This window comes from Cricetulus griseus, chromosome 10 (genome assembly GCF_003668045.3).
Source record: "Cricetulus griseus strain 17A/GY chromosome 10, alternate assembly CriGri-PICRH-1.0, whole genome shotgun sequence".
NCBI classification, from domain to species: Eukaryota; Metazoa; Chordata; class Mammalia; order Rodentia; family Cricetidae; genus Cricetulus; species Cricetulus griseus.
The window spans coordinates 1,807,111-1,818,001 of NC_048603.1; the positions used below are offsets into that span (position 1 = coordinate 1,807,111).

A 10,891-nucleotide genomic window follows, 5' to 3' on the forward strand; every position below is an offset into this window, starting at 1 on the left:
CCACAAAAACGTCTAAGTCTGGTAACTCGGCAGGGCTCAGTCTTTAACTGTCATTATTTCTGTTTGAATTTTATTTCCTTGGCTTTTTTTTTCCAAGGACATACAGCTCCCAGATCTGATGGTAACAACAACTTCAAGAATATTGTGCTATGCTGTGTCAATCTGCATGAAATCTGTGCTGAACTTCAGGGCTGTATGGCTTCCTTGTAGGGTGATCTGAATTATTTTTCCCCACTTTATTCACTCTCTCCCTTTCAATGACAGTAGAGTATCATCCCCATATGAGAGTACAAAGTACTATTTTTCTATATAGTTCAGGTGAATGTCAACCTACCATGATACACTAGGGAATATTGTTCAGGAATGAGCACATGGTGATCCTAATTTTTCTTACTGTTTTGCAAAATATTTCCATAACAAAACTAGTAGCACTTTTTCCATTTTCACTTTCCATTAGTTTATGCATGCATTATGTTGTGTATTATAGCATATCATAACTGTTTATCCTGTTGCCATATAATCATCCAAATTAGTATTATTTTTAATGGGCTTTTAATCATCTACCGTATTAATGTACTATAATTTGCTTAACTTAAATTTGCAACAATAGACTTGTTTCCAATTTTTCCTGTAGTATAAATAACCTCTAGGTTACAGATTTTTGCTCATAGCTTCTTTCATTTTTCATATTTTTCCTTTGGGTACATGCCTAGGAAGGGGATCACGAGATAAGGGGATATAAATTTTTAATGATTTTTAAATAAATGGATGTTATTTTCCAGTTTACAACGCCATGAGCAAAATATTAACATTCTGCTCACATTGCAACCTTATGAGAAGGGTGTGTGACTATTTGATGTTTAATATACCAATTACCAGAGGACCTTTTGTTTTGCATTTTTCTCATAAATAACAAGTTTTAATCAAACACTTGCTTGCAAATTTTGAATCTTCTTGTATTTTGTAAAGCCACCTGGACTCAAAGACCTAGGAATTCTTTTCCATCAATAACTCCTGTTGTTGCTCAATAATTTTATGTATATTAAAAAAAATTAATGTTGAATTCTTAGAAAAATATTCATGTAAACTCATAATAATCAGTTATTGAGGACCTGTGTGTAGGGCAACCTGTAGCCACGCCTGCTTAGGAGCTGGCTACAGGTCTGCCTGACCACGCCTGCGAAGGTGTGGTCAGGGTGACGTAGAGTAAGAGTTTGAGTTGGCTGAGTTTCACTTTCAGTTTTCACCCCTTTTGGCTTGCATACAGACGGATGCCACACCGCCTGGCTAGGTCGCTCTGTAATAAGGCTTTTCCCTTTTAAATACCCTTATATTTCTACTGTATTGGTAATTTCCCACTATACCTGTGTGTGGAGAACTGTGTGTGGAGTAGCCAGATAAAATAATGGAAAAATTAGAAAGTTAAATGAGGATAACATATCTATTCCAGAATTCCAAAAGTCCAAAGGAGGACTGAAGTTCATATAGTTCTAATCTCTAGTCAGATTTGAATGACTTTTTCTTTCTAGCCTCAATCCCACTTGGTTTTCAGTGTGCAAACTCAGGAGCGCTTAATCATACTGCTAAATATTTCCTTCTTGATTTTATTCAAGAATTCCTAATGAATGAAAACACACACACACACACACACACACACACACACACACACACACACATTCTTGTGCCATTTTCAGATGCATAGTGCCCCCGGGGCTGGTATAGGCGTGCAGCTCTAGAAAATGAGATGGATTCCCAGCCTGCACCCCTGTTGAGGGGCTGGATGCCAAGTCCAGAGACCCAGTTCTGCCCTCTATTCCAGGCAGTGTGGCCTGGCTCGTGAAATGGGCGTCTTCTGTGTTTTGCCAACTGGTGCAAGGATGTTTCATGGCAAGCTGCTAGTAATCCATCCTGAGTTGAGTAACCGTCATCTTGGCAAGCCCTTTCTCTCTTCTCTAAAGGTGTTAGGGTTTCTTTAAATAAGATCATTGTTACAGGCTGGTATGTTCAGACTATAAAGAAAATCGCTAACCATGTTTCTCCCCCCCCCCACTTTTTCCCTTCTTGCAGCCTCAGTGGAGGGTTCTCCATAAACACGTTAGCCTTGCAAGCTGCTGTCCTGCCAGTGGAAATGAGCATGGCCCGTTCCCCAGAGAAAGACTTACTCATGGTACTGCCAGAAGAGATCCTTGGAGCACTTACAGATTAACTGGATTAACTGAGAAAATGCCCCTTCAGTCAAGATTATGAAGTTTGGGAAGAAAAAAAATTCTTGGTTTGCAGTGGATTGTCAAATGAGGTGCATAACATATATCGCCAACTCGTTCCAAGTGGCCATTGGCAGACCATTAGCTGGAAAATTGCTTCCAGTTTTCATCACTGTGCATAACTCAAGTTCCCCTTGGGCTCTGTCTGTGCCCTTCACTAGAAGTCCTGTTTTAGCATGGCAACTACTGGATTATTTCATTAAGTGTGCAGATGGCATGATGTCTTAGAAAAAAAATACAAGAGTCTCAGTGGAAGGGTTCACAATGTTATGCCCTGGTAGGAATGTAAACGTGTCTTGATTGTGTTAGTTACAATGTCCAAAGGTGTTCTGTCTAACGCTGAAGCACTTTATATGAGAATGCTACACTGAGATGAAATAGCACATTTGGTCCATGTAGGAAAACAAATGTTTTCTCTTTTCTTTACAAACCTTGTCTTATTTCTGGCTCAGACTGTCCAAGACAAACTCCACTCCTAGTCGCCTCCCAGTTGTCTGTGGTAGATCAGTGTAAATATGGCCACAATACTGTTAGATTTCACTTTCTGACACTTTACTGGATAACTGGATTACTTATAGCACAAAGGGAAGTAGACCCTCGCCAGCCTGGTGACTGGACTATTTGAAGTCTTGGTTCCTTGGACCCAGGCACAACTTAACACATGACATCATGACACTCTGTACAGTATGCTGCTCCTTGGCCGATGCATACACTCTTCTTCTATAGCGGAGATCTTCCAAACACAAAAACCATTGTGGACTGATGCCAAGGGAAGCAGAGTGCAACCTTCCTTAGTGGTCCCACTTCCACACTTAGGAAAACGTCCAGAGGTCAAGTTTAAGTCACAATTCTGGAGAGAAGCATCAAATGACGCTCGCCCAACCCACCCTGTGTGCCTAGAGCAGTAAAACATCGAGCCCACACGAGGTTTCTTCCCTATTAATACTTCCTGGGATGTATATATGACTGTTTTTTCTTTAATTCTGTCTAACAACAAAGCACAGTTCTGGGAAAGCTGTCCATTCAGTGGTTGCTTTCCTGAACACTAGAGAAGTAATCTTTCATATTGATTGCCCCTTGTGATACATTAGCATCCTTTCCCTGGAAATTGAAACTTGGTTGAATCAAAACCTCAGCAAAGTGTGTTATGAGTGCTCACTCACCTAACCTGAGAGCATTAGGCATCAGAGACTAATATTTAAAAGAGATGTAACAATTTCTGGTACCCTTCCAGCATAAGCAAGCAAGACTTTTGCATTGTCTCCAAGCACTCATTCTCTGTCTCCACTTGGGGTCTCAGGCGGTGGAAAGGCCTGAATGGGAAGCACATAGGATATCTCTCCACAGAATGACACACATTCTGTCAGATGTGGGCTATAGGAGGGCCTCCTGATAGGGAACTCAGAGAAATGGTAGCCACCATGAGATCTGGACTTTTCCTCGATCACCAAAGACCCATCAAAAACAGACCACAATTCTCTAAACTGGTAACCTAAACCCAGGCTGCCAATGTTCCCGCCCTACGACCCATCCTTTTGTCTTAGTTCCAACAGCAGGGTTTATGCATCCCTTCACTCCTCCTTTTCATTCAGCAAGCATCTGTTGAGGGACCACCATGTGCCAAGAACCATGCTGGGCCAACTCTAGTATATAAGGCACGCTCTTCTACTTACTTCTATTGAGTTATTTCTTTCTCTCTTGTCCCACAGTGCAAATTCAATTGAGACATTCATACCCCCCCACCCTTGCCAGAGAGATATAGGAAAACCTTCATGACAGACATCAGGCAGGTCCCATTCCCGAATGAGTGGGCAGCTTCAGAACACATGGAGAACCTCGCTAGACAGCCAGCTAGGTTGAGCAGAGCTTCCCACAGCAGCTCTCAGTTGCTAGCTGACCCCAGTCTCTCCTTTCTATAGACACTAGCATTTACCACTATGCTGGATTCTCTGAAATGCCAATCCTGTAACTACTCCTAAAGAGCCTGAATTGGTTCTAATGAATCCTATAAACCCTGCCAGGTGCTGAGATCTCGGAGCTGGGAATTAACTGGTGTAGTCGGTGATGCTCTGAGACTCCTGCTAAAACCCTTGGAGAACTGGTTGCACAATGAGGTGCAGATTCCACAAAGTGATCATGGGCTACTGTTATTTTGGCTTTTGCAAAATAATCTGAACAATTAAAAACAAGTTGCCTCTTTTTTTTTTTTTTTTGAGTCAAAGGAATACTGTGACGTTACTGAAAGCTAATGGGTAAAGATGGAAATGAAAAAGGGCAAAATAAAGGCCCTTAAAGAGCCCAGTTGTAAACAGTATCACTAAAAAAAAAAAAAAAAGCCTTAATGCCTGGCACTACCTACTTATTTGCATATGAGCCCACACTGTTTTCCAAACTGTCGACCTCTGTTTGAAATCGTTATTGGTTTGGAAACATGATGGCATAAAATCTGTGCATGCACAAGCAAAACCAGAAAAATGGAGAAATGATCTCATTCACCGCCTTCAGCTTCCTTGTGTGGAGATTCTCCATGAGATTGCCTCATGGTTACTTCTTGCTTCATTGTGTGTGTTGGGGGGCGACGCAAATGAGTGTGAAATTTTACCTACCAAAAATCCAGGCATCTCTGTGGTGGGTTTTGTTTAGGAAGAAAAGAGATATGAGGAGCTAAGGGGTAAATGTGTTAATATGTAAAGACTGTAAATGATTGAGGCTTAAGTTTTTCCTTTCTCTTAAATCTGTGCTACTAACACTCACTCTTGGGAAGGAACCAAAATGAATAATTATCAGACTCTTCGGAGTGCTGAGGGGATTAGCTCTGTTCAGATCCAAAACCAAATTTAAATATGCAGAGCATCATAGTTCTTCCGATGGGGTCAAAAACAAGATTGCACCAGTAGCTTGAGACTTTCCTAGGAGGGATAGGGGCCCTATCAACTTTCTTTATGGGACGTGGCTTACCTTCAAATCCCTGCGCTAGCTCCGAGACATGTCTACCCACCAATTCGATTTCTACCTCCACAATACGGGTAAACATGCTAGGTACTCTCCAGAGCCACTCTGCAGCTGCCCAAACAGAGGCATAGAGTCCTCAGCGCTGAGGGAAATGGGCCATTTCTAACATTCAATGGGGAAGGAATATCAAGGATACCTGTGAATATAAACTAAGGACAAGACCCTCTAATGGATCCACCCCACACAGCCTAAATGCTTTCTTTGTCTGCAAATATCACGTAATTGGTTTTGGATAGCAACAATAAAAGTCGCAAGGAAGTAAAGTTTTCAAGACACTCCTAACACTTTTTTTTTTAATCCAAACCTCTTGCCCATGCATTAGCAGCTTCATTCTTTGTCATGTTTTCTTCTGTGTTCTTTTGAGTAATGTTGCTACATAACAACTAGATTTAAAGCTGCCATAGACTCCAAAATCTAATCTTTGAAAGTGACAAAAATATCTTTACTTTTTAAAGGGTTTTTTTTTTATTTATCACCTCTCTCACGGCCCCTTCCCCCCCCACACTTTTCTATTTATTTTATGCGTGTGTGATTTTTTTTTTAATTCTCTCCTCTTTCTTTCACATAGTGCTCTAGGTATAGTTCAAGCATTCTATAAAGAACTCAGACAGAACCACATAGTCCTCACCAGTTTTTTCCCCTGTCCTGACTAGTAATTCAGTCTTAAGCTTGACTTTGATGCTGCCCAAGCAGCAGTTGGGGCTCCCATTTTCTTCTCCAGAAAGTCACTGGCCAGTGGTGATCATTTATACAAAGCCAGTGGGATTAGAGAAGAGGGCAGGCCAGGAGATAGATGTACTTGAGCACAGCTGAGGACTGTACTTCAAAGACAGGCAAGCCTTCGCCTCAAGCCCCTTAGATCTGGGTCTAATCCTGGAGCCAGAGCATGGTCCTGTGAACTCTGGTTTACCAATAGACAGAACTTCTGAGAGCTTAAAGGTAAAAGAAGGCTGATTCGGTTATGTTCTTCTGGTGATGTCTGTTAGCTGGGATACAGAATAGACTTCTGAACGCTTTGGGTGAGGCAAAAAAAAAAAAAAAAAATGACCAAGTGTACCTCCTCTCTGAAGGTGGCTCCAAGGTCAGTATCAGTGACGACACCTTTTGTCCATCTCTTTAGTTTCAGAGGCAAAATCCTGGATGAGGAAGAGGGAATGGACAAGTGCTATTTCTAAATTCTAAAATGTGTGGCATGGAATTGAGGTGATGAAAAGGAAAAGAGAAAGAGCATCAGACATAGACCAGTGCCGCTCCTCTGTTCCACACCAAAGGAAAAAGAAACGACTTCTACCAATCAGTGAAACCTTTATCAAGGTTTGATAAAGCTGTTTCCTTTACCAAATAAGCCTACTTGAGAACCATAAGCATCCAAGAATTCTCCCATCAGAATGCCCTTTCGTACTTATTTCAAGCATTAAAAGACACCAGTAAGCTACACTGACTACCATTTAAAAGTCACTGGCGGCAGGACTCACGCTGAATCACAAGTCAAGTAACATAATGATACCAGCGTTGTTGGTCTTTTGACGTTCCTCCTGATCACACAATATCTTCAAATTTTGGAACTAATGGTTTGGGAGATTTGGGTCAATCAATTTGTTTTTTTTCCAAACCTCAGAAATTTCTAGTAGCCTTACAAAAGACCTTAGAACTGAACCTTTCTGCATAAAGTGTCTAGTGTTTGCATAGTGGCTTTGCAGAAATGCTACAAAATCTATTGAGCTGGGCAGTGGTAACAAATGCCTTAGGAGACAGAAGCAGGTCGAGCTCTGAGTTTGAGGCCAGCCTGGTGTACAGAGCAGGCATAGCCAGGTATATACAAAGAAACCTTGTCTTGGAAACACCCCCTCCCCCCCAAAAAAAAAAAGAAGAAAAAGAAATTTTCCCCAACTTGTAGATGCTCACACTTAAACCAAATCACTGAAACACTGGAGAGTGCTGGTTGCCTGCCATCATGTCCACAACCTTTTAGAATTCAATCATTCAGATCAAAGGAAACAAACAGTTGAATCACAGTTTTTCCATATTAGCATAGACATAGTTATCAAACGCAGAATTACAGTTTTGAGTATTTTAAATAACACACAAATTGGTTTGGTAGACTTGCATTTCATCACTCCAGCCTCTTCTCAAGTTCTATAAAAATATATTAAAATACTTTATGCTAAAAAAAAACTTATAGCAAGAATTCTTATTGTAATAGATCATTATTTCACCCGGGAAGGAAAAGCAAATTTTTCCTCCAATTCAGTATCATGGGCACTTTAGAGGTTACTTCTCTCCCACCTACAAACTGAGCATGCTCTGTTGTCAACTCCTGAGAAGTGACCCCAGCTTCTAAAGCAGCACCAAGACCATGAAGGACCATTTAAACACACTAGGTAGACTGCATGTTCAAGCATAAATACAAAAGTAGGGTTTGGAATTTAAGTGGGTTTGAATATTGTTGAATCAATTATATGTATGCATATGTATACATATATGTACATACATACATTCATACATACATACATACTTGCATACAATCTAACCACATTGGGAGCTGACCTCAGACAGTTTTGGGCAATCCCCTGTCTGGATCCCATGCAGTTAATTCAAGACAAGTATATGTTTCCTCATATATCTGTTGAGGAAATAAAACATGTGCCAGTCCTTCTAAAAAGGTCTCTGGTGGATCTGGGGATGGTATTGATTTAGTGATGTTGGCGTAGCTTGCACAAAGCCCTAAGTTGGGTCCATAGCACCTCAACCAGGTAGAGTGGTACATGCCTGCTATGCCAGCACTTGAAATAAAGAGGCAAGGGAGGGCCAAAAGTTCAGGGTCATCCTGGATTGCATAGCAATTTTGAGACTATTCTGTCTCGAAAAAATGAATCAATTAAAAAGACCCCTGGTTATGGATGGAAACCTTGAAGGTCATGCTAGTTGCTGATGGCTATATATGTTCAAATTGCTAGAGCCTCGTTTCATCCTTGTTTGTTTGGATTTTTTTTTAACCAAGTTGGAATTTGAATCCAGGGCCTCTGGCATGCTAGCCAAGTGTTCTACCCATGAGTCACACTCCCAAGCCTTAGCGTCTGCAGCGTTGTTGACCCCCCCCCCAACACACACACGGGAAGGAGGGCTTCTACTCACACTGGGCAATGGTGGGGCTCTGCATAGTATACCTCCTTCTATCTTTCTTTTGCCAGCCAAAAGTACTGTCCTAAGAATGCCATGCTGGAGGAGCCTAGGATTTGGCTAGTAGAAGAAGTTCGCATTGCAGAGAACTGAATAAGACCGGGCCTGTTAATTCGCATGGCAGGACTCAGTGATAAGGAAAGCAGAAGCCGGACTGCTGAAACACCAAAGCAGCAGGAATGTTTTGAAACTCATTCCTCTAGAACTCTTGTGCCACTGAGCCACACTCCAGTAGCTCTAGTTAATCCAACTATTTAATATTATTAGGCACTAAGTTAAATACCTTTACACGAAATTTTAGAAAAGATCAATTATAACAAAATTCCAGATTAGCAGTAAAAAGCACCTGAGAAAAGAAACTATTGATCTGCTGTGGTTTATATACTTACGTTGTACTTAGGACTTTGTAGAGATTGGCCCGTTGCTGATAAAGGGGAAGGAACTATTCGGAATTCAAGAATGGGGGAGTGATGGATAGCAATTGCTGGGGGGCTTTGGGCCTTAGCCTTTCTGGAATGCTCTCTCTCCTTCAGCAGACAGGGTTGTTTGGGAACTAGCAGGAGTTAACGGGTAAAGTTGTCCCATACCACATATTTATGGATAATTGCTGTGGTAAACTGGGTTACGGGCTTTGTTAATGATACTGTTCCTCATTTTGGGGTTTTTTTTTTCTTCAAAAACTATTATTACCAAGCCTTCACCCTGAGATTAAAAGAAAGGGAAGAATTAGAAGTAATGCATGGTATTTTACATGTGTGTGTGAACACATACACACAAATGGTTGGACATACAGACACACACAGAGACATACAGACACCAGCACACAGTTACACATACACAGACATATACACACACAAAGACACACAGAGAGAGACATACAGTCACCAACACACACAGACACAGACACACACAAGCTTTTTCTGAGAGACAGGAGATGATGACGGAGCCTTCAGGGATGGCATCCACTTATCTCCATCCCCTCCACAAGGTTCAGAGAAGGCGACCCAGGAAGAGATGGTGACAGGCCTTCAGACTGCACAAGGCCACAGAGCATGTGCAGATGGCACGCTGAGGGCATGAAGAATTATGCAGGTGTGGCAGATTTCCATGATCAGGTGCTATTGCATGTTAGCATTTGTTCCAGGAAAGAAATAAGGGGGACATTATTTGGTGTAAATTAAACAGAACAGCAATGAGCTCGACAGAGTCTGAGGGGGTGGAGGGGACAGTTCAGTGGTGGAGTGCTTGCCCAACATATGTAAGGACCCAGGTTCAATCCCAGGCACTACAAAAATGAAAATGAAAAAAAAGAAAAGACCTTTCCTCAGAAATAACCAAGTTCGAGGGAAGAAATCTGATTGGAAAAACAAAAAAGACTAGTCCATCAGGACATAAAAGCACACTTCATACCGTACTAATCTATGGAGACTAGACATTATAGACTAGACATTATAGCTCCCTCAACTGCATAGCAAAAGCTACGGTCTTAATCATGTTGTTCTCCCAAGACTGGTTCACTTAAAAGGAAGTTCCCTTATCCATTACCCACAACTGTTCTGCTTTCTTTTCTTTTTTTGCCCCACAGTTTGTTTTTTCTTTTTCACTCTAGAAAGGGTTCCAGGCCCAGACTTAGAAAGACACAATCAAGTTATGTGGCTAAAACAAGAGTGCCTTTTTCCGTTGGATGCCCCCATGCCTGGGCTCCTCGGCATCAGATGTTTAGAAACATTTCTCTCTAAACATAAGAATTACTGTGCACCACAATTTTGAGCCACTGACCTATGTATCCTGAGCAGCTACCAACTTGCCAATTCCCTTTGGGTCTCCTTTATATTTTCTTAGAATATTTCTTTCTATTTTGGGTTTTCTTCATGAAGTCTGGGAAGGGGCGTGATTCTTTTTAAATTGATGAAAATAAAACTGTCCAGATTTCTGCCCACTTATATCTGCGAGCATGCTCCCTATCAGGCTTGAAAATCAGCTTTATCATTTTGTATATTTGACTATTTTGTATTCGGCATTATTCGATTCCTATGTGCATGGCAATGTATTAAAATGTGGGATTTCTATTACCGTGTGAAAGTGTTTTCATTCTGATGTTCAACATATAGCCTTGGCAAATGCAAAAAAAATAGCATTAAACTTTTCATTTCTATTTTCTTCAGCTCATCAGCTTTGTAGAAGGAAAGGAAAAGTTAACAGCATTTCACTTTCCCTGTGTTAGCTAATGATGCAATTCATGGTGGAAAATTGTCCTCAATTATGCTGGGTTTCCTGGAGAAATAATGTATATGCGATGAATTGGTGGCCTCCTTCCCAGCACACAGAATTCCCCCAATGCTGAATCTCACCATTGGTGTTGCTTTCTATTGAATGATTGAATTTGAGTATTGAGCACTTCTGGACAAAAGCCACTGTTTCTTCATCCTCAGACA

General features: G+C 41.2%; 1 protein-coding gene across 4 annotated transcripts in view; it reads left to right on the top strand.

Annotated features, from left to right (window-relative positions):
• Positions 1-10,525, top strand: part of Samd12 (sterile alpha motif domain containing 12) — a 432,434-nt gene extending 421,909 nt beyond the window's left edge. For all 4 annotated transcript variants that reach the window (XR_004771266.1, XM_027431413.2, XM_027431412.2 and 1 more), the window contains one exon: positions 2,068-10,525. Coding sequence is in view for 3 of the 4 variants with exons in the window: in XM_027431413.2 (XP_027287214.1) it covers positions 2,068-2,090 (23 nt within the window). In the remaining variant the exon portion in view is untranslated. The remainder of the gene's footprint in view (positions 1-2,067) is intronic.
• Positions 10,526-10,891: the final 366 nt, after the last annotated feature.